The sequence below is a fragment of the Sminthopsis crassicaudata genome, chromosome 3 (genome assembly GCF_048593235.1).
Source record: "Sminthopsis crassicaudata isolate SCR6 chromosome 3, ASM4859323v1, whole genome shotgun sequence".
NCBI lineage: Eukaryota > Metazoa > Chordata > Mammalia > Dasyuromorphia > Dasyuridae > Sminthopsis > Sminthopsis crassicaudata.
Genome location: NC_133619.1, coordinates 297075741 through 297100981, shown reverse-complemented (window position 1 = coordinate 297100981; position 25241 = coordinate 297075741). Strand labels below are relative to the sequence as shown.

At 35.6% G+C, this 25241-nt stretch overlaps 1 protein-coding gene across 1 annotated transcript in view; it reads left to right on the top strand.

Annotated features, from left to right (window-relative positions):
* The window catches only part of PHEX (phosphate regulating endopeptidase X-linked), a 278269-nt gene that overhangs the window by 99776 nt on the left and 153252 nt on the right, over positions 1 to 25241 (top strand). Inside the window, exon 10 of the mRNA XM_074300930.1 lies at positions 1665 to 1758. Within this exon, the coding sequence (XP_074157031.1) occupies positions 1665 to 1758 (94 nt within the window). The remainder of the gene's footprint in view (positions 1 to 1664; positions 1759 to 25241) is intronic.

The window sequence follows — 25241 nt, the reverse complement described above, 5'->3', positions numbered from 1 at the left end:
TATTCTGCATATAATTCTTTTTTCTTCTTTACCCAAAGATCTCTGTCAAATGTTGTATTCTGGGTATTCTAGGGTCTGCATGAATGGTCTTTATTAAATCAGCCTCATAGCACAGTGATAAAAAAGCTGGTCTTGGATTGAGATCTTGGGCCTACATTCTTCCCCTTGACACTTAACAGCTATGGGACACTTGGTCAAGTCTAGGCTTTTAGACCGGAGAGGCTGAGGCAGTTCTTTAAGATTATAAGTGATAAATGGGTTGCAATTTGCACATTTTATTAAATGTTGTCATATAGGAACTTCCCTAATTTATGTTGTAAAAAACATAAGTGACTCAGTAGCTCAGTAGTATGATTCAGGACCTTTTAGTCCCTTTCTCTCCTGCTTCACCATGCTCACACTTAATCTATCTTTCCCACTGAGGGATTATTGTTTATTTCCCTTTCTGTCTTATCCACCTTTTCATGATTCCATTTGGGGTTTTCTTCACAGAGGGTACTGGAGTTACATTTCCTTCTTCAACTCATTTTACAGATAAGAAAATTAAGTAAACTCAGGAAAGTAAATCTTCTTGAATCCAACCCTGGCACTTTATCTGTGGCATCATTATAGATTCAATTAATCAGTGAGGAAGTTTAAGAAATTATGTTGAAATGTCAAAAAATGATTGAACAAAACCAAATCATATAGTTTCCTCCCCATGAGCTAGTGTATTTTGGATGTTAAAGGTTAAAACAAAGAATGTGTGCTAGATCTAGTAGTCTATTTGACAACTTCTGTTTCTTAAATACAGACATTTAAAATTTTAATTTATTTTAATTTTTAAATTATCATTTTCTCTCTATCCCACTCATTTCCTGTGAAAAGGGGGAAAAACCCCTTGAAATAAATATACCTAGTTAAGCAAAATAAATTCCCACATTATCCATGTCTAAAAATGCATGTTAGATATTGTCAGTAGGAAAATATTTATTTAGTGCCTATTAATTCCATGTAGTGTGCTTGAATTCTTTTGGGTAACATAAGGAACCCATACTATGATGTCATAGGTTGACTATCTCTTCAAAACTCATATTTGTTAGAGCTAGAAATAGCTACAAAAAAATACAGATAACGACAGAAGTCAATCCTTGCTTTCAGGAACTTATAGTTTAATGAGGAAGCCAAAATGCAAACAACTAGTTATCAACAAAACCTATGCAGGGAACAACTATATATATGTACATCAATATATGTGCATAGGGACATACATATATATGTACATATGGACACATAGTTTTTAACCCTATGCAAACAGGAGGTCTATAACCTAAAACCTTAGGAAAGAGCATTTTCTTCCCAAGGAAGGTTAGTTCTCTTCATTTCAGTCCTATGTCTACAGACAAGCTCCTTAACTTAGACCAATAGGTTCACAAAAGTATTTAATGGAGTTAAATGAGGGAAATCAAGTCAAGACTGGACTGTTTGTTAGTTTGTTTAATTTATTGAGTTTGAACCATTTAAAATCACTCTCTTCTCCCTTATAACCCACAGTGAAATTTCTATTTCTGTATTAAGAAACCTGGTAGAGCTTTTCTAGGAAGGATTTCAGGGGTGGTCTGCAGTACATCTAGTTCTGAGTCAAAGTACAAGTCATATGTTTCTGTCTCTTTCATGTTTAACAGGACTATTGCCAACTATTTGGTGTGGAGAATGGTTTATTCGAGAATTTTAAATCTCAGCAGACGTTTTCAATATAGGTGGCTTGAATTCTCTCGGGTGAGTATAAGAAATTTGTATTATGATGTAATAGTTTGAATATTCCTTCAAAACATTCACATTTATTAGTAGCTCCAGTAAAAATGTATCTTTAGGGACTGTACTGAAGGATGGAACTCCACACTACATACTGACATATTATAATTTATCAAGGTCCATGTTTAGACATTTTAAAAACCATATTTGGGGCCATTATACTTATTTCAGTAATCATTTATTAAATGCCTATTGGGAATGATTGAAGTAGCATTTTATTAAACAGCATCCATGTACCAGATACATATGTTGGCTATACATATACAAATACCTCTAAGGAGCTTACCCCAACTATTACCTTGAAATATAGAAGTCAATATATGTGGGAATGATGGCCAGGGAAGGACATTATGATTTGGAAAGTCACAAGAATGTGGAGTTGAGACATGGGGCAATTGATTGTTATGCGTTTTCCAAAAGCAATGGCAAGATCGATTTAATTACTGTTGGGGAAAGAGAAGGACCACAAAGATTGATGGTCTATATAGAAAAGGTGAAATGAATTTATGCTCAGTTATCACTTAGGACAGCTTTGCCCTTCAATAGAATTTTATTCTGAGTGGCTTGGCTCCTCTAGGGAAGAGTAAAGGGATTATCTATGGAAGACCAGGGTTTGGAGAAGTGAAGGTGAGGAGAAAAGGAACAGCAAAGCACATGACAAGATTAGGCACTGTGTTAGGCACTGTGAGAAAGGCTATTACTTTAATTTCTTCTTCCAAATGATTTTACTATACAAGAATGATATAGTTTTGGCTTGATCAGTTTGTTAGCATTTCTAAACATTAAAGAATAAAAGTAGATTAAAAATAGGAATTAATGTTCTTGGCAGAACTTAAATGAATTTGTATCCCCTCATGGAGTTCAGGGACAAATTGGTCCCATGGCATTAGTTTGTCCTGTTGAATTTTGTCAGAGGTGTCCAGGTCCAATCTTAATCTCTTTTGAGACCTCTTTCAATTCTCAATATGTATTCTCTTCTTTCTTCTCAATTGAATCTATATCCATAGTTACAGAGATTATATTCCCTTTCTTTTTTAACCCGAGAATTCTGGTTTGATATAATGCGCAAAATCTGAAAGTATTTGGCGTCTTCTCAAAAATCTTTAAAAGTAAAAATCAAAACAAACTTAAAAGTTGATTTTATTTATTTTCCTTCAATTTTAATAAAGTTTTAGCTAAAACATAATGAAACATAGATGTGACTTAACAGGAAAAATAATAGTGATAATAATAATAGCATTTCCTGGTGCATTAAAGTTGGCAAAATAGTATTTTTTTATTCTCATTTGATCCTCAAAATAATTTGAGGTGTAATTATTTCCATTTTGGAATTTTGGAATTAGTAATTGGGATTATAGTTTTGTAATTTTGTAATTTGAGGCTCAAAGTTATTTCAGAAACTGACAGCTATATATTCAGATTTTAAGTATAAAAATTAGGCCATATAAGTAAGTGACACATATTGGAAAGAAAGCAACAAATTCATTTAAAATTTAATGTGCCTCCTATGAAGTAATGGCAATTAATAATAATTGGCAATAGCTCACATTTAAATAGGACTTTAAGATAGGCCAAATGCTTGGTATGCTTTGTCTCATTTTCTTCTCACAATAGCCCTGTGACGTAAGTGCAATTATTACTTGAATTTTACAGATGAGAAATCTGAGACTCTGAGAAATTAAGGGATTAGTTCAATTTTACAGCTCATAAAGGTTTGAGACAAGATATAAACTCAACTCTTTCTGATTCAAAGCCTAATACCCTCTCTATACTAACTACTGGGTACTAGAGATATCAAAATTGAAAAATGAAAGTCTCTATTCTCAAAGAGTTAGCTTTGATTTAACAGAGACAGATTTAGTACATGTGTGGGTAGCTAGGTGGTGCCATAGTGCACAGGGTACTAGGTCTGAAATCGGTAAGACTTATCTTCCTGAGTTTAACTATGGCCTCCAACAAGTACCAACAATGTGACCCCAGGCAAGTCACTTAAACTCATATGTCTCAGTTTCCTCATCTGTAAAAATGAGCTAGAGAAGGAAATAGCCAACCACTCCAGTATCTCTGCCAAGAAAATTCCAAATGGGGTCAGAAAGATTTGGATGACTAAACAATACCAATAATTAATTACATGCAATGTTTGTTTGTTTGTTTTACATTTTATATGTGGATGTTAAATATATTACACAGAAGTATAACATTCATATGTGATACATAACATGTGTATGTATATACATATAAATATATACACACATATAAACATACAATTAACATCTATTAATGCTTACTATGTGACAATTACTTTATTAAGTAGAAAGATACTTCCTGCCCTAAAAGAGGCAAACTAATGGAGGAAGACAATGTATAATGGGAAGCTGAAAAGCAGGGGAAGGAGTCAGGAACATCTTGCTCCATGGAGTTGAAACCAAGCAGAACAGTATGACATGAGATTACAATTTTGTAATTTTGTAATTTGAGGCTCAAAGTTATTTCAGAGACTGACAGCTATATATTCAAATTCTAAGTATACAAAATAGGCCATATAAGTAAGTGACACATATTGGGAAGAAAGCAACAAAGTCATTCAAAATTTTGTAAGTGCCTCCTATGAAGTAATGATAATTAATAATAATTGGCAGTGACTCACATTTAAATAGTATTTTAAGCCTGGCCAAATGCTTTGTATGCTTTGTTTCATTTTTTCACAATAGCCCTGTGACATAAGTGCAATTATTACTTGAATTTTATAAATGAGAAATTAAGAGGTCAGTGTAATTATATAGCTCACAAGGGTCTAAGACAAGATTTGAACTCAACTCTTTCTGATTCAAAGCCTAACAGAATGTAGAAGAAGCAATGTAAAGAATCTTGAGAGATACTATGAAAAAATATGAAGAGGAAGAGCTCACTTTTACTTGTAATTAAGTTATTGTCTTTTCAATCCAGAGTTCCTAGATTCCTACTGGGAAGTAATTCCTCTTGCCTTGAACTGTTTGACTAGATGGAGGGCAACAAGTCAAGAAGCAAGTTTAGAAGATAAAAGGTTTAATTATCAGCAGATGATAATTGCTAAGTGGAGAGCAACTCTACAGAACAAAGGGAGATAACAAAGTCACATATATAGATATATTTAAATCTATATGTATACATAAATGTATATGCATACATATATACACATATCCATTTATGTGGATTCTTGAACATATATTCTAATTACACACACACACACACACACACACACATATGTATATAATTTTACATAGTTGTAAGGCCATTGAGAGAAGTGGCTTAGTGGATAGAGAATTGAGTCTGGAATCAGGAAGACCTAGTTTAAATCTGGCCCCAGACCTTTACTAACTGTGTGACCCTGGCCAAATCAGTTAATATCATTTGCTTTAATCTATTGGAGAAGAAAATGACAAACCCCTTCAGTATCTTTGCCAAGAAAATCCCATGGACAATATTAGCATATTATGATCCACAGGGTTGTGAAGAGTTAGACACAATAAACAGCTACAAGGACAACATTATTGATGGCAAATGTTGTCTATCATATGAGGCTGCTCAGACAATTTCCTTATTTGGGAGACTGAGTAAAAGGTATTGGAAATCAGTTGATTTGGGGAAGAATGTTTTAACCTTGAAGTTAAAACTGATTAACCAGAGTTGCCAAAAATCAGGTTTGTTCCAGAGGGATAATGTATTTTTCTGAATTTAATGTTGTCAGAATATCCTGGTAGAACAGGAAATTCCAAGAGAGTGGAAGTCTCTCTTCATGATAGAAATCAGTCAAGCTCATTTTGTCCTTGATAGCCTGAAATTCTCTTTATATAGCCTAGTGGATCTGGTTTTTTTTTTTTTTTTTTGGATCTAAGGTTACTTTTTTTTTTCTGGGGAGGAGATGTTTTCCCCAAATTCATAATATATACATTTTATGCATTTCCTCTACATTATTAATAATGATTTATACCTGAAAAATAGAATAAAAAACATCAGCAAGGACATGTAAGATCAGAAAAGGAAATGGATGCATTAAATAATGAAAATGAGAGAAAACACATGAATAGTCTAAATGTAATATTGGCACTTCCAAAGTTAAAAGAACCATTGGTAGATTGGATCCTTTACTGAAGATTTATAGAAAAACATGGATGAGGATGCCCTAAATGGGAAGTCATAGAGCATCTGACACCTACATTAGTAAACAGAGGACTCAAACCAAGAGAACACAATTGTAATGAACAAATATAAATAAAGTACAATCTGCCAAAAGATTTTACTAAAAGCCAAGGATATAAAAATAAAAAAATGAAAGAGCATTGATTGGATCTAACTTCAAATCCAGTCTAATTACATGACTAAGTGAATCTATTGACCTCTATCTGCTACAGATTCCTCATTTGTAAAATGGTGATAAGAATAGTCCTTATTTCCTAAGATGGTTGTAAGGTTTAAATGAGATATTTGTAAAGTAAACCTTAAGGTGCTATATAAATAGTGTCAAGTGTTATTATTATTTATTATCAAACTTCTTTCCCTTTAGTGCTTCCATTCTATTGATAGAGTTAGCAAAAAGTTTATTGCTACAAGACTTTTTTCTTGCCTAAGAAAGGATTAAATAAGAGAAACAAAATAGAATCTGTGTATGTGTATATTTTAAGATGCATGTAGGAGATGGTAACCAGATGTTTTTTATTACCACTAAGGATAAAATAAGAACTATAAGTAGCAAAACATTGAAAATTTTAAATATAAAAATGGAATTTTCTGAGGGTCAGTATTGTTAAACTTTGATTAGATTTCACTGTTTTTTTTTTTAATTTCTTTTTTCTTTTTTTTTTAATTAAATTTTTTTCTTTACAAAACCTAGGCATGCGTAATTTCTCAATATTGACCCTTGCAAAACCTTCTGTTCCAAAATTTCCCCTCCTTCTTCCTACCCTCTCCCCTGGATGGCAAGTAGGTCCAATACATTAAACATGTTAAAATTATGTGTTATAGATTTCATTGTTGAAGAAGGTTGTGGAAGCTCATTGAAGAGATTTAAAATGAGGATTAATGTTCATCTGTCTGTGATAGTTTGTGTGGTCTAAGGATAGGTAGATTAGAAGTGAGAAATCACACTAGAGTAGAAGCAGTAGGATAGGGTGGGAAAAGGTACTGGATTTGGAGGAAGGTGAGTGGGTTTAAATCCTGCCTCTCACAGTGTGACTTTTTGGCAAGGAACTTGACCTCTTTAGGCCTCAGTTTTCTCATCTATAAAATGAGGGATTGGATTAGGTGAATTAGGTTCTAAGGTATATTCAGAATTTATACTGAGAAACAACTAGATAGAGTGTTAGTGTCAGGAAGATACAAGTTCAATCTAGCCTCAGAAACTTATGAGTTGGATGACCTTGGTAAGTCACTTAATTTCTCTCTGCCTCAGTTTCTCTATTTATAAAAGTTAATAATAATTGTACCTGAATGAGATATTATTTGTAGTGTTTTTCAAGCCTTAAAGTGTTGTTATAAATAGCTATTGATCCCAATGATCTCTAGAATGAAAAGACTTGGATTTCAATCTTGGCTCAATATATTACCAGCTGAGAGACTGGGCAAATCATTTATTCTTTCTAAGCTTCACTTCACTATTCTCATTTGTCAAATGAGAGTGACTCCCTCACAGGGCTATTGTAACCTCAAATGATGTTATACTTGGGAACGGATTTTGTAACCTTCTGAACCATAACAAGGGAGGGACACTGGGATTTTGTCCCAGGGTTTTTGACAGTGTTTATAGTCTCAGTACTTAGAAATGAATGAGTTTAGCAAAAAGCATTAGTTAAAATAGGAAGCTTCCAGATGGTGGCCTCACCCCTCATGAGCTTTGTCCAAACTGGTCTGTTGTTTTGGTGTTCTCTCTGTCTCTCTCTCTCTGTCTCTCTCTCTCTCTCTCTCTCTCTCTCTCTCTCTCTCTCTCTCTCTCTCTCTCTCTCTCTCTCTCTCTGTCTCTCTCTCTCTCTCTCTCTCTGTCTCTCTCTGTCTCTCTCTGTCTTTCTCTTTATTTCTATCTTTTTGTCTCTCTGTGTCTGTTTCTGTCTCTCTCTGTCTTTCTGGCTCCCTTTTTGTCTCTCTGTGTCTCTGTTTCTCTCTGTCTCTCTTTTTGTCTCTGTCTGTCTGTCTCCCTCTCTCTTTATTTCTCCACTCCACTTCATCTCACTCAGGATCTTTGCCATGAACCCACCCTTTCCACTTCCCCTAATTAAGGGCACATTGCCGAACACTTCTCAAAGAAGCAAATGTTGATAATTGTACCTCTGATAGCCATAAAGTGCTATGTAAATGAGTTATTATGATTCATCCCTGATAATCCCAATTTTCAGAGCTTATCTATCCCAACTACTTTAGGGTTACCTTCAATATATACTTGGCTTCTCTGCTCCTCTCTCATCTGAACTCTACTTGTTAGTATCCTTGGTTTCTTTACAATACTCAGTTTAAGTATCACCTTCAGCATATGGTCTTTTATATTATTAAATTATTATATTATATTTTTAAAATTATTATATTATTATTTTATATTTATATTATTATTATATTTTCTCTGTATGGATTTTGCATATATCTCTCTATGACCATGTTATTAGTTCGTTCTTCTCTATTCCCCATAGGAGTAAAGTTCTTGAGGGCAGGGATTCTCTTATCTTTGTCTCTGTATCACTTGAGACTAGAATACTACCTGGCATATAATAGGCATTTAATATATGCTTACCGATGAATGAGTAAATGAAGTGATTTTTCCTGAAATCACACTGTCAGGTACTGGTCCATCCTAAACCTACGTAAGTTTTACATTATGTAGAGTTCAAACAAGGGTACAAATACTGGATCAATTGAGGAGCCTCCATATGGGCAGTGTCCAAAAAAGATACAAATAAACAACCTGCTGCACTTGAGCAGTTTCCAGATAAGGAATGTGGATTGCTTGAGAAATATATCAAAATGTAAGTTTAAACATTCAATGAAAATTGGGCAAAGTTAAAATATAAGTCTAGCATGAGGTCCAAATACATGTATTCTGTTAAAGTTTATTATGACGGAAGCTTATAACAATATAAAGTTATCAAAGGTCATTACTAGTATCAAAGGTAGAATTTTAATTGCAATCTTCCTAATTATGTCACTCATTCAGTGTATTTTCCTTTAGAAAACAAGCTCTTTGAGGGTAGGGGCTATTTTGACTTTGCCTTTATGTCCCTAAAGCCTAGCACAAAGTATATGTTAAGTAAATGTTTGTTGATTGATGGATCCAGAGACTACAGGATTTTCTTGGGTAGTATGTTGATCTATAATTCTAAAGCCACATCTCTCTGTTATCTTTAAATTTGACTTAGAAGCTTTCTGACTTATTTAGAAAAATTGTCTGTAAGGATCATACATTTTAGAGTTGAATGAGTCCTTTGTTATTGTTGAATTGTGTTTTTTTTTTTTTTTTTTTTTTTCAGTATCTTCTCAGTCTTGGTATCCAGTTTGGGATTTTCTGAAAGAAAAAAAAAAGACACTGGAATGCTTTGCCATTTCCTTCTCCAGCTCATTGTATAGATGAGGAAACTGAGGCAAAGAGGACTAAGTGATACCAAGATCCAAACAGTTAGCAAGTGTCTGAGGTTGAATTTGAATTTGAAAAATTGAATCTTATTGACTCTAGCCCAGTATTGTCCACTGCCTAGCTACCTTTAATAACTCCTTAGAGATTGTTAATCCTCTCTTTACAGAGAGGGAAACTGAGCTCAGACAGTCATTAGCTTTTCTATGATCACACAGTGGAAAGGCAAATCCCAATCCAGTTCCTCTGACTTCAAATCTAGTGCTCTTTTGTTGCTCTTTCTCTGATTCTGCATCCTGTCAGAGTGCTAAATGTTTGTATCTGCCATTTGCTTGGTTACTAAGAAATATTTTGTTATAACAATGAGACATTGTGAATGTTTTCTGGGATAGAACCTTCACAACAACTCTTGGGATCTGATTCCCCTGAGTAAACCAAAGCTCTATTCTTGTGAAGAAGTCAGTCACCTATGGGTCCACCCATTTCACTGTAAACAAAGAAACAAGAGAAGTATCTATGATTGATAGGGAGTTCCCCTACTGGCTAAGAAATGAGCTTCTATGATTATCTAGATCAGTCTTAAATTGATGCCTGAGACATGAGTTTAATGACTTACCCAACTTCCCATAGCTAGTAAGCTAGTAAGTAGAAGTTAAACCTAGTTCTTCACTACTTGAAACCCAGCATTCTCTTGATTATATCAGAGAATTCACATTGTTCTAAAATTTTTAGTAATAGGGGGAGGAAGGCATAAGACAGGAAAGATGGAATGGAAAAAGGGGGAAGAATGCAATACCATCAACTGTCAAAACATTATGCAATATACATAATATTATTGCAATATGCAATATTTTTTCCTCTAATATTTTCCCTGGCTGTGCTGCAACCCAATATGGGTTGAATTTGGCAGGATATTGAATTTGACAACAGAGCAACAGTATTCCTATCTTATAACTAGAGATAAATATTTTTATATATGTGTGTTGGTTAATAGGGTTTTTTCCCCTTTGACTCTAAAGTAAATAAATTATTAATTTTTTTAGAACTAGAGAGGCTCAATGATCACTTATTCAGGCTTTGATAGAGAGTTAATTAGATGATCTCTAAGACTCCTTTCAAATACCAAGCATCTTTTGTTTGTTTGTTTGTTTGTTTTTGTTTTTGTTTTTTGTTTTGTTTTTGACCTTTGGTAGGAAAAAATGTTTTGTCATGAGGATGCCATTGAGTCACTTAAGGTGGCTGCATCATGGATCCGTTATTACAAATTACATAGGAAATAAAAGATCCAAAATTCATTAAACTTCAATCATTCATAAATTTCAATTGAATTTTCCATTACTATAAATGACTTGTAAAGTTGCTGCTAAATTTTGTTATAATTTATTCAAATTATTTTGGAGTAAGACCCAAAGTAAAACCTTTATAAACCCAATCGTAAAATTTTGAATTTAAATTATTGCATTTGAAATTTTGTATTCAATTTCAGTTCATTTGGGAAAAAAAGTACTAAGTGTCTGGGACAAAGTACTGTGTCAGATGCTGGAGGAATTTTCTTTCTAGGTCTAGACTTTTGATTTCTATTGGTTCAGGGAATTCTCTACTTATGGGGTAATTTTTCTGGAATTGATAATCTTAGAAAGTTGTCTAGGGAATACTGAAAGGTTAAGTGATTTGTTCAGGGTCACACAGGCAGTGTCACAAAATTTTCTTCCTCTAAGGCCATTCCTGTATCTGCTATTCCCAGTGCTTGTTAACTGATAGAAATAAGTTTAAATTAGACATGGCTTCTGGCTTTATGGCATTTACTCCTTAGGGAAGCTCAATTTAATAATAGGTGGTGGCTGATAGAGTATCAGGCCCTATGTCAAGAAGAATCCTCTTTCTGAGTTCAAATCTAATGTAATGCGGTTTGCCTCAATTTCCTTTTTTATAAAATGAGTTGGAGAAAGAAATGGAAAACAACTCTACTATCTTCCAAAATAACTCTAAAGGGTCATGAAGAATCAAACATGATTTAAGTGTTTAAACAGCAACAACAAGTTTAGTCATCATATTTAAGAATGATGACTTAGGATGACTTGAATTCATCCTATTTAGAAATGATTGTAGATTGAAATTGCTACAGTAAAGTTAATAATGAAATGTGTTTGTGTATTTTAGCTGACCAAATAGCAAATAATGGTTTAGAACAGTATGTTAAACTGAAAAAAGTTACTAGTGTTTAAAACATTGAGATGATATGACCCACATTATTTCCTTTCAGAAGGGGCAAATATTCAGGTTGATAGTGAATCCCTTGCCCTATTTGGATGAAATGTTCCATGATCATGATGATGACAGTTAGTGAGAGCCATAGTAAGGTTATGAGCTATTAAAAAGTCCACGTTTGTAGAAAGTCTACCCATGGTCTTAGTGACAGTGATTTGTCTCACTCGACAATGCCATAAAGGTGCTTAATCACTGCTCCTAGAGGAACACAGTAATAGTGACCCATGTCCACATCTCCCTCAAGTGGTAGACTTACCATTCTGGATAGTTCTCATTCATAGCTGCTCTTCACCTCCGGGTACTTAACTCACTGAAGTTCTTGGCTCAAAAGGGAGGCTGTTTCCCTTTCCTCTGAGACGGAGTGTAGAGGTGGTAGACCTTCCCTTCTTTCTGTAACTTCTGTTAGATAAAAGTCAAGGCAGACTTATTTGCAGTGATTGGTATGCATCCAGTTAGTTCTCCCTCATACCTTGACTGCGGCATGAATGGTAAGGATTAATTGGAAGAGTTGAAGTCAGTGTGATTCAAGATTATGCTTAATCCTAAACTGCTTAATGTAGACCCAGTTTCCTGCATGCAGGGAGTGGTTTGGGTCTGTGAGTGGCTGTGGTAAGGTAATTGTGATGGGGCTGATGAAGTACTTGAAAGTTACCTGGAAAGCAGAGAAGATAATAGAGTCATCATCAACCTACCAAACTATTTAGAGTAGTCCTGGAGCATTATTAGGGCCTTTCCAAAAAGGACTTCATGGAGATACAGTATTGTTGACCAGATTCTAATCTAGTAAAAGGATCAGTGCTAGAGCCTTGACTTAACTGAGCCCTGTTTCTTAACATATTTCAGCCAGCTATTTAGTGTCCTGGTTTTTCTTTTTCATATTTTCCTGAAGAATCAGGACAGTCTTCATAATATAGCTTCTTCTATATGCTCAGGCTCTTTTCTATTGCAGAGATGTGTCTCCCTGTATGAGTCTATGATTAGTGAGACTTCAAACCTGGGGATGAGTTCCATGAACAATTTCTTTATGACAATACTGGCATCAGTCTTGCTGCATAGGCTTCTGTCCATCCAGAGAACATGTCCAGTATGACCATTATAACTTCCTTAGGGGGAAATTCAAAGTTCATCTGGATATTAACAAAAGGTCCCCAAGGAAGGGGATGAGTTCCTGGAATGGTCTTAATTCCAATCACTGGATAGTACTGCATGTAAATTAGGTATTGTTGACAGATTAATTTATCCAATAGTATAGCCCAGGGGCTTCTCAATCCCTTAGGATTTCCTCTATTACTCTTTTTGGTTTGCATGCTTCACAGAGATTCTTTTTGGGGGGATTCCAGGAGTGGACAACAGGATGGGAATCATTTTGTAGCCTTGTTTGGAAACCAAGATGCTAATGTCATCAGGAGCTTCCTCCAAGTTGCTTACATGGCTGCCTGGGCAGTCACTAGGTGGCCCCAGAGATATGGAAGAGGGCCAGAAGTCACAGAAACAGTGAAACAAAGAACTGAAAAAAGAAATGGTCAGAGGAAAAGTGCCTCTGGACTGCATGGTCAGTGCTGAGCATATTCTTGGCTGAAAAAGTCAGCTGAGGCTGTATGAGCCTGGCATTTGCAAATAACAAGGGAGGAAGGGAGTTGTAGGGCTTCTAAGAGGGAATCAAAACATGCAGCATTGCAGATAGGCATTCCAGTTGCCATTAAGAAACCTTGGAGCTTCCAAAGGTAGCTAAAATCATATATTTTTATCAGAGTAAGTAATAGAAGTCTGTCTTTGTGAGAAATGGCTAGCTTTCCCAAGAATGACCTGGACAAATGAGTGGTCAGGCAAAGATTTTGAAACCAAAACAGCAGTGGGGGAGTAGACAGTAAACTTAGATGGGAAGTTTTTCTTATCCTTAAGGCAGGAGCCAACATCAAATAAGATATGGTCTAGGCTATCAAGGACAATGTCCAAGAGAAGGAACCAGACAGAAAAGGCTTATTGACAGACAGAGAGGCAGTCATGAAAGATATCTGGAAAGATATCTCAGGATCTAGGGGAATCAGGAGTAACGTTGCTGGGCTGAAGTCAGGGTATTAGGAATAAGTGAGAATTTTTTTGGTGAGAGGCTCAGATCTGGCTAGCTCCAGTTGGGGGCAGAGGGTTAGAGAGTTGATAGAGCCTAGGTAAGAGAGGTCTCATGTTGTAAAAGCTGCCAAGTATCATGTAGGAATTGCACCAGAGGGGAGTGTCCAAGAACAAAGACGAGACTTTATCTATAATTAATTTGGGTACTTATAATAGTCAGGATGACTTATTTGTTCAATCATTCTTATCTAGAGAAAGAACTGATAAGTAGAAGTATATTTAGAATAATTACATATATGATATATACATATATGAACAAATTATAAAATATAATTTTAAATATTGATGTTGTTTGTCCTTTGTTCTCAAAGATGATCAAGACATCAGAGAGGTGATGCTATGACATACAATTAAATTGGATTTGGGTGAGGAAGGGCTGTACAAGGTCACCAGCCTCACTTTCTCCTCTGGAATCATTTGGATCCAGTGGTCAGATATAGAGCAGAATGATTAGAGATTGCCTTGGTACAGTGGGAGACTTTGGTCTTTTTAAGCTAGGGCAGTTTCCTTATTCAATTTTAAATATGAAATAATTTTAAATAATAAAATTAAATTAAAACAAATATATATATATATTATACACATACATATATGTATGTATATATATATTGTATGTGCATATATATATATATATATTCACATACAACTATTTATGTGTGATGGTAGCCATTTCTAGGGTGGGGTTGGGGAAGGAAGAAAAAAAGGAAAAATATTACATGATGACTTTATTATGTATTTAAAAGGAATAGCACATAATAGATTTGCAGTTTCAAGTACAGTTACATTTTTATTACATTATATTATAGAAATGCTTGTTTTATTCCATAAATTAAAAAAAAAGTTGGATTTCCTCTACCAGGACTACAGCTACAGTGTAAAGAAATCCTGGCTACTGAGTCAAGATAGAAGACGGTAGCAAGCTACAGCCTAAACTCCTGAGGGAGATCCTTGTTTTTTGTGAAAAAAAAAAAAAAAGGAAAAGAACATGAAGGGCTTTTTATATTTGGAGAGCCCGAGGGGAGGAGTAGCAAGGAGGGAGTTTCAGAGGTAAATGAGTGTCTCCTCTGCCTCTGGAGACTGTGGGAGCAAGTAATTTGGGATATCCTTAGTGGTAAGTTTTTTTCTGATATACAGTGGCAGTAGCTAGCCTTCCCCAAAAGGTTCATAATTTTTTCTTATTTTGGGGTGGCTATAAATTGTCAATGTCTTGAACTATATATATATATATATATATATCTTAGATTTTTAAAGAAAAACAAAACCTGAATATCTCGGTGGTGGGGGATAGCAAAAAAGGCAAAGCATAAATCAATAATTGAAAAGATAGGATGCACAGGGGAACAAACAGAGAATTGTCAATGCATAGGGACCATGGGATGTAAAGAGTTACAAAAGAATGAATCTGTGGATCTTAACTAAGCAATAGACTTCCTTTTTCTCTGGTATAAGCTTCTTAGTTTTGGGAAAGGCAAAATAAATGTATTACAAAGGGATCTATTCCTTGCTATAACCCCAGTGACAAAAGGTTAATGGAGAAAATTCTAATACTTTTTTTCCACAGTGGAATAAAAGACACTATTTCTGAGAGGAGCAAGGCAAGTGCTTTTTATGTGAATGATGGTGGAGTTCCCTTGGATGTAGGAAGCCTAAAGAGAATTATGCACTTTCCCTAAAAGTTAGTGTCAACTTTTTCTCAGGATTAGATCCAAGAGAGACAGAGTTAGATTATATGCTTGCTTTTATTCCTTTTAGGCAGACAGACATGTATGGAATGGGGTGGGCTTAGGCAGCAAGGTTTACAAAGACAAACAAACCTAAGTTAGGAGTGGTGGGTAATGACATAGAGTCCTATTCAAATTTGGCTATTGGTCTCCCAAATGGGTTGTTGTTAGAGATTACAAGATACCCACTAAGTACAAGGAAGTGGATTGGAGTAGAAAGTTCCCAGGGATTCCTTAGATCATTGGGGATTAGCATGAACCAATCTGAGTTGGTTCTGTAGCTACTGGCACAGCAAAGGAAGTTGGGGTTTAGCAAGTGAACATTGCAAAGGATTTCTGATATGTATAGCTTAAGAGAAACTCAGTTTGGCTCTGCTTGACTGATTCTGATGTCTAGGTCAATGTAGCCTCCTCCAGATAGTAGGGGAGCTTGAGGAAATTAAGGTAGTTAGTAAAGTCATTGATCATTCCATTTTCACACTGTATAGTGCCAAGAGAATCCCACAGAATTCTTATCAGGAGGAATGGAAAGCAAGGGCCATAAGAGAATGAGAAAATTTTATATCCTAAGGTTCAAGCCTTTCTATATATCCCTCCCTCCCCTTTCTTTCTCTTTCTGTATTTCTCCTTTCAACCTCCATGACTATTAAGTATAAACTATCTGAATTGTCTTAGACTCTGAAGACTGCCTATTGTACTTCCCTCTTTTTCATTTTAAACTTAACTTGTTAAAAAAACAAAGATGGCTTATAATACTTCTTGAAGAGTGGTTACATATATACTAATCAGGACCTTTCTTCCCTAGGTTCCCTTAGATATCTCTGAAACTAGGAGTAATAATCCCTAGTGTTCATCCTTCTGTTGGTTACAGAGGCTTATCTCACTCTAATCTACTTTCTGGGGGAACATGTTTTTTGAGATTCCTAATTAGCTTAATCTGAGATCCCATGACTTGATTAGAGTTTGGGAGAATTTCTTTGGGCCATCCTGAGTTCTCCTCTAATAAGTTTCATAAATCCTTTCTCAACAATATAGTTATAAGATGGTTGGTATCTATCCTGTGGGAAGTCTCTTAAAGGCACAATGGGAAAAAATCTATATGTCCTCCCTACTTGTTTCCTTGAATTTCTTTCATCTAACATGTAACATTATGAGGGAGCTGGAACTCCTAGCTGGATCTAGGAGGGGTCTGGGATTTCTTTATGTGTTGTAGTTTTTAGAGTCTCTATTTCTGGAGGGGTCAATGGCACAGAGATAGAGGTTGTTGTCCATGGTCCTGACCACATATCCAAGAGGTCCTCCAGGAGTATAGAGTGGGAAGGAGCTGGGGCTCTCAGAAAAGGCTCTGGGGCATTCAGAGCAGGAGCCTCATAGCCTTCTGTGGCAACTGTCATTAGTGTTTCTTTATCTTTCAACTGGCCTCGACTAGTTTTCAAACTAGTCTTTTCTTTCACTCTCCTTATCTCTCTTCCTTTTTCTTGCAGCTGACCAATAAATGGAATTTTCTTTTTAGATACTTCCTAATACCAGAGAAAAGAATTATTCTTTTGGCAAGGGTAATTGATCTTGATTGTTCCTTTCAGAGGGCTAATTTTTGTAATTCAAAGGAACCTTACTTCAGGAACTTCAAAGTGGGGTCTTCTCTGGTATAAAAATGCCAGTGCAAAGTATATTTCACAATGTGTGGACCACAAAGGATTATCATCTTGATCAATCCATTATAAGAATGAAAAAATCTATAAATAATACTAGATATGACACAAGACAGATTATTCAGAGAAGCTTGGGGGAAGGTAGAAAGGGAGAAAGAAGATCTCTTCTTTTAGGATATAGGGTGCTAGTGAATGCCTAAATTCTGGAGAAGTACATTTAACCAATATATGTTTAAGTTTCCCTTATTAGCCTAGGGGGATTATCTGTCCTGGTTAGCTTTCTGGAGGGTCTTCCTCTCAGCAGAATAATCACCCCAAGAATAGTCAGGAATAAAGTCCAAAGTCATTATTATTTCCTTCATAGTCTGTCTTCTTCACCTGAGGCAGGGCTAGCTTTCTGGGGGCCCTCCGGAATGGGTCTTGGTTTCAGTGGAGGAATGCAGGAGTCAGAAGAGGCACCAGAGACTGGTCAGGTCTTCTCTCTCAAAGTGCAAGAGGCAGGAGAGCTGATCAAAGATGGAATCTCTGTGGCTGACCTTGTCCTCAGTTTAAATACTCTATTACAAGTACATCATCATAGGTGTCAATCTTGTAGAATAGGTATCAACTTGCAGAATTATACTAAGGTATGAACTACAGAATCATTATCTTACTTTTCACTGAATTAACACCTTGTTTTAGGATTAAATCAATCATATTGAACTAGAGAACTATTGATCACTATACTAAACTAGATAACCATTGTTTTATCAATTCCACTGAGTTAACACCTTGTTGTGGGATTAAATCAATCATACTGAGCCTTAAGTATATTTCTCCAGAGTTCCTGCCCTTTATAGTCATCTTAAGTAAATGATTAAGTGTGGCATTGATGTTAGATTTGTTGAAGTCATTTAATCTACTAAATGGGTACCAACAGAAGACAAGACACAATTATCAGCAAAAGGAGGCTCTTTTTTGTGAGGATTGTGAAGTTCAACTGTCAGTCTTTGCTTTTGAATCCTGAATCATATCTTGTCCACCAGGATATCAGAGTGGCTACTGGCCAGTATATAGTCACATGCTACATTTCTGGTTTACATTTGGTTGGTTGTTGCCCTTTCTTGAAGAGGACAAAGATGACATCGTCTGTCTGACTGTGGCTGATCAGACCAATATAAGCTTGGAAGGCTCTATCACAGGTTAGGCACAAATATTCCACATGAACATTTGGAGTGGAGATGTCTCTTAAACTGTACATTTCAGGTTTTTTGAGCTATTGCAATTCTGCTTCACTATAGAACACAGTATCTTCTTTGATGCAAGCATGTTATGCTGTGTGTGGTCTTTTGCTAGCATTTCCCATTTCATGCAATTGATTCCAAAGATCTTTAGAGAGACTTTGAGAATGTCCTTGCGCCACTTCTGATCATCATGTGAGCATTTTGACTTGTGTGATTTCTCTGTAAAATTGTCTTTTAGGCAAAAGTACATTTGGCATTCAAACAATGTAGTCAGTCCGTTGGAATTGCATTCTCTGCAGAAGAGTTTGAATGCTTGGAAATTTACCTTGAAAAATGGTCTTATTGTCTGGAATCTTATCTTGCCAGGCAATCTTCGGACTCTTTCTAAGACAATTCAGATGGTTTATACTTAATAGTCATGGGATGGTTGAAGAGAGAGAGAGAGAGAGAGAGAGAGAGAGAGAGAGAGAGAGAGAGAGAGAGAGAGAGAGAGAGAGAGAGAGAGAGAGAGAGAGAGAGAGAGAGGAGAGAGAGAGAGAGAGAACTAAATTTCAACAGATTGCAACATTACTTATTGAGCCCGTGGGTTAACAAGGGTTAACTGTTGACTGGGTTAACAATCCAAGAGGGTTTCTAATTTGCAGATAATTTGGGGTTTGTTTCTTGAGGCAGAGGTTTGATCTATGAGTCAGAGGAGGAAAAGTTTGAAGAATGACACAAACATTTCCTTCTCTTACTAGATCCAATTTCAAATAAATAACTGAGACATTGTCAGATCAGTCTGGGAGCAGTGGACACAACTAAGTCATTTTTTAATCATCTTCCCTCCCTTGGTTTCCCTAAGATGGGTTTATTTCTCCCTATCTTAGCCCTTTCCTTCTACTACTTCTTCCTTCTCTTCTTCCTTCAGAACCAGAAAGTCTTTATATCTCTATAGCTTGACTCATTCCCACTACTTCTAGGTTAATTCAGTTTTTCATTACTTCTGGCTTTCCTATCCAATACCCTCCTAATTATATGCCTAGCTTCACATCTATCCAATGTTTCCTGTTGTCACTGGCAAAGATGAATTTAAGGACATCATCTCCCTTTTACTGTCTCTTCACCTCTCCCCAAATTGTCAAACCCATTCATTCCTTATTTCCTAGAAAAGAAAGGGAAAAAGGAATCAGTGCATCTGGAGTCAAAAAGCCTTTGAACCTGGTGGCAAGTTAATTAACTTCTCTAGCCTCAATTTTCTCATCCATAGAAGCAATAGACAACCTCTAAAGTTCTGTCTATTTCTCTGCCTGTGATGATCTTCTGACCAAGTTCCTTAACTTGCTATTAAAGTTTCTAAACATTTTAAATTGAACAACTACTCTCTTATTTTCTCCCCTCACTGGCTTTGCTCAGGCATTCTCTATTTCTGGAATCCCTACTTCCAACTCTTGGATAGTTGACATCCTCTCTTCTCTTCTATCTCTTCTCTGATGACTGACTGTCTTATCCATCATCTTGTTCCTGGTTGGCAATGACCTTCCCCTTTTCAGACCTTATTACCCTTCTCCATTAGTTATACCATATCAGTGATAGCATAGGTTTTTTCATTTCTAAAATGATGGGACTGGCCTGGATGACCACTAAAGTCTCTTCAAACTACAGAGCTTCAATCTCATTTCAGATTGAGGTTGTTTTCATGTATTCTACCTTTTGGCTTTTTGTCCTCACTCAATTTTTTTGCCCATATTTCCCTTCCATCCCCATTTCTTAGACTCCCTGACTTCTTTCCAAGGATAGCTTATCAAGGGTACTTGAAAAGTATCCTACATTTTCTCAATACTCACGCACTATTGTTTTCGACCTCTTGATATAACTTTGTATTTATTTCCATGTCTTTCAAACATGGGCCCTTGAGAATGACCCTGGTTCTGGAGTCAGAGGAGAATAGATAGAGAGCAACCTGTGCTACTTTCTACTTTCTAGTTTAACTCTCCAGGTCTGTTATTTCCTGAAAAATAAGGGGAGGGCACTCAATAGTTTCTTAGATCTCTCAAACTTTGGAAGTAAATTATCAAAGAGATATAGAGGTTATTACACCAACTGATAACTCTAAAGAGTTAACTCTAAAACTCTTCAAAAAGAGTTAATTCTAAAAGAGCTCACAGAGCTTAAGCACCAACTGTTAACTATGAAAAATAAAATTAAACAAAACAAAACACCAAAAAGAAAAGGTGGGACTGGGTAGATAGTGGAGCATTGGAGTCAGGAAGACCTGAATTCAAATGTGACTTCAGAAATTAACTATCTGTGTGATCCTACCCAAATCACTTAACCCTGACTGCCTAAACACACACATACACACACACACACACACACACACACACACACACACACACACACACACACACCCCACTCTCTCCCCAAATCCTCCCCCCACCCAAATTCAATCAATCAACCAACCAAACAAATAAAAAACTAACAATAATCTCAAAGTAAATACACTTAAAGAACTCCTTGGGCTAAAGCTAATTTTTTGGACATCCAGAGTCCTCAGTCTTAAGATCTAGATTGGAGTTTGGGACAACTTATTGAATTCCACCTGAACTGGTTGATCTGTTATAAGCTAGTCCCACCATTTTGATCCTGAGACTTTGGAGACTTACTCATTGTCTGTAGTCCTGGTAGGTTTTGGGATTTCTGGAATCAACCATCAGAAATGCCAATTCTGAATTTTTAAATTTGTCCAGCAGAGAGGATACACAAAATAGGGAGGCAATTTGCCTAAGATTATGTGAGTTACATTTTATATAAGAATTCAAGTTTAGAAACAGGGAAACTAAGGAAATTAAGCTGATTGACCCTCACATATTAACAGAGAGGTACTTTCAATAAAATACACAATCCTTTTGGGGAAGCAAGGCATGCTACCTATTAGATCTGGAAGGTCTTTGGGGTCAGCATCTGCTTTGTATCCTGCACATCTTGGATTAAACAATAAACAAATCTAGTCTTTTGCCATCTTGGACAAGAGTTGCAACATTCATAATTTTCTCACAAAAATATTATATATATCTAGAATATATGAATGAACTTCCTCCTTCAGTAATAATAACAATAATGATAACTAAAATTTATATAGGGCTTGCTATGTGCCAGGCACTGAGCTAAATGCTGTATAATTATGATCTCATTTGATCCTCACTACAACTGTGTAAGAGGTAAGTGCTTTTATTATTCCCCATTTACAGATAAGGAAACTGAGGCAAATAGGTTAAATGACTTGTTTAGGGTCATATAGCTAGTATTTGAGGCAATGCAGAATATAACCTGTCTATAGCATATTCATAGAAAGTTGCTTGACACAAAAGATTAAATGACACAAAAGAAATGTGAACTGCAAATTCAGAGCCACTTTCATTCTCAATATGCCTAATCTGTGGTCTTGCCTTCCAAACTCATATTGGACTGATTGGCCACAGCAGAATACACACATAATCCCTGATTCTATGATGTCACTGGTCTTCTTCAAACAAAGGACAAACAGCAAGAAGTGATGTGATTACACACACATGGTACAGGTCAGAAGTGAAATTTGAACTCACATCTTCCTTACTTGGAATCCATTTCTTTCTCCACTTTGCTGTGCTTCTAAGTAAAATAAGAAGATTAAGTATCATTTATATAATAATAATAAACATTAATGTTTATAAAGTGCTTTTCCTAAACTCCTCTTTGAAAGTAGTAATACAAATAGAATACAAGCATTATTATCCAAGTTTTATAGATGTAGTAATTGAAGCTGAGATACACAAAGTCACTCGAGCAAGGGTCAAAGATAATTTGTACCAAAGCCTTTAATCAAAGGTGGATATCCAAATAAGTCATTAAGTGCATAGTGATTCTTAACACAATCCTGTTTCCCTACATGATCACCTGTAAAGAAAATATAGATATGTGCTACACATAATAGATTGAATAAAATAGAGACTGTTTTATTTTTGCAAAGCAGGTAGACACATAAAGTCCTAATCTGATTTAATAGTTATTGATTTGTTCTGATTTGTTCTGTCAGAAGCTTGGAATGGTGATGACAATTTTGAAAGAAGAGATTTAAATTGTAAGGTCTTTGAGGATAGGGACTATTTTTGCTTTTATTTGTACTTGAATCCTCAGTGCTTAGCAAAAGTAAGTGCTTAATAAATATTGATTGTTTGAGGCAGATCGGTTATTGTCCTTTGTTGTTAAAGAGGACCACAGTGACATCACTGTGTTAAAATAGAATTACAGTGTGTCTTACTGTGACTGATCAGACCAATACAAATAGTCCCTATAAACATTTGGGGTGGATTCTTTAACTTTTGCGCATCTTGCATTTCTTTTGAGCTAATTCAATTTTGCTTTGTTCATGGAACACAACACATGATATGCTGGGTGGTCCTCTGTCAGTGTCTCCCATATCATAAATCAATTCTAAAGTTCTTAAGAGATACCTTGAGAGTATCCTTATATCACTTCTTCTAACCACCTCAGAGTGCTAAATATTATTATTATTATTATTATCATTATTATTATTATGGGAGAATAGAGACCAAAGAAAGGAGAATTCTTTTTAGTGGGTGATTTAAAGGATCACACATCTCTTCATAGAAAAATAATTGCTTTGGTGAAGAAATGTTTTAATATTTTTCTGCCATATTTGCTGTATTAAAGGCATAGAGTGAAACCATATTTGGAATATGGGCAGATAGGTAACTCAGTGGATAGAATGCTGGGCCTAGAGTCAGAAATTCATCTTTCTAAGTTTAAATCCAGCCCCAGGCACTTACTGTGTGATCCTGGGCAAGTCACTTAATTCTGTTTGCCTTAGTTTCCTCATTTGTAAAATGAGCTGGAGAAAAAAATGGCAAACCATTCTAATATGTTTGCTAAGAAAACCCTAAATGGGATCATAGAGAGTCAATTGAAAAATAACTGAATAGCAACCAATTTGATTTTGGTTGTGAGGTAACTGTAAGGTATATTTCCTTGTTCATACAGCACAAAATAGTGGAGAGAAAAGGAGACAGGGCTTGAATTCAAATGCTTCCCTTGCCATTGCCTCATTATGTAACTTTGAGCAAGTCATTTTGTCTTTCTGGATCCACAGTTTCTTCTCTTTAACATAAAGGTTCTGGACTAGATGATTTCTAACCTTCTATGATTCTTATTATACCCACTAATGAGCTTGAAGCTTCTATTGAATCAAAGTAGTATAGAATGAGGAAGATATTCTAGAAATTGCCTGTGTAACTTATTGCTTTCCCTTATGATTATTTATGATGTAAGGAGTTTGTTGATTTTCAGCAGGATTGACCCAAATTGAGAAACACAGTTTCTGCTGTATCAATTCAGAGTAGAAGACTAGAGACTGGAAAATGCACATACATACATGTATATGTCTGCCTGTCTGTCTATATTTCTGTATTTTGGGGGCAAACTTTCTTCCTGTCAGGGAAAAAAATGACACAGTGATGATTTTTGCTGTTAAGCCATTTTCAATTGTGTCTTATTTATTTGTGACCCCATTTGAGATTTTCTTGACAAAAATTTTGGTGTGGTTTGCTATTTTCTTTTCCAGCTCATTTAACAAATGAGAAAATGGAGGTAAAACAGGGTTTAGTGATTTCCCTATGGTCACACAACTAATAAGTGTCTAAGGCCAGATTTGAATTCAGGAAGATGAATCTTTCTGACTCCTGACTTGGCAGGGGACCACCTATAGTGATGATAAACTTCCAGAATGGCATTCTATAATCTTGTTTTTTGATGTGATCTAAAAGAATTGTCAGTAAGTGGTCAAATCCTACAATTGATTCTCCCTTGCTTTGTAACTATAAGCAGGCCATTTAACTTCCCAGGACCTCAGTTTATCCTTTTGCAAAGTAAGGATGATACCATTTCTATAATACTAGGCTCAGTGGTTTGTGGGGAAAGCACTTTGTAAATAAACCTTATCATTCTATGCTTTGGAAAGCACTTTGTGAACATAGACAATTCTTGATAGCTATGATTATCATTGTTATGAATAACTCAGTGTTTACCACAGTAAGATATTCCAACCATAGTTTTCATTTTTAGGGTACTTTCCTTTAATTTGAAATAAAATCCAATTTTCTATGACTTTCCCTCATTGGACTTATTACTGTCTATATAAGACTAAGCAGAAGAAGGCCAAATCCTTTCTGTAGTCTTTCAAATATTTGAAAATTATTATCCTATCTCCCTAAATAGATTCTTCTTCAAGCTAAATATTTCTAGTTCCTTCAGTCAGGTAGCATTAATTTTAATTTCTAATCCCTTCACCACCACAGGTTCAGTGGAAATTGGAATTATAAATAATCATTTACTCCAAGTCTGGATTCACTCTTTCTTTTCAATAGCCTTTCTAAATTTTGATTCCTAGAAATGGACACAAGCTCAAGGCTTACCAGGGCAGAGTATAGTGACTTTGACACTTCCATTGTTCTGGGAACTATTCTTTTAGGAATACAACCTAATTAGCAAATATTAGTTCTTCTGGTTGCCATGTTGCTGCTGACACTTTGGACTTGAAGAAAGATCATATCTGAGGAGTGAGGGTGACCTAGCATTTTCAGAGGTTATGCCAGGGAAAGACTAATGTGATAAGGTCCTAAACAATCTACAATCCAATCCCAAAATGGATTGAAGATAAATCACTGGATGCCAAGTTTAACTAAGTTGGGAGAGTCTTATCATCAAAGGGCTGACTACCAGCTAATACTTTTTTTTAAAAGCTAAGGCTTTAAAAGTAATTTTATTTTTAAATTATTAAATTATTGGATTGGATACAGGAAAGATTAATTTTATATTATTGAAGGATGGG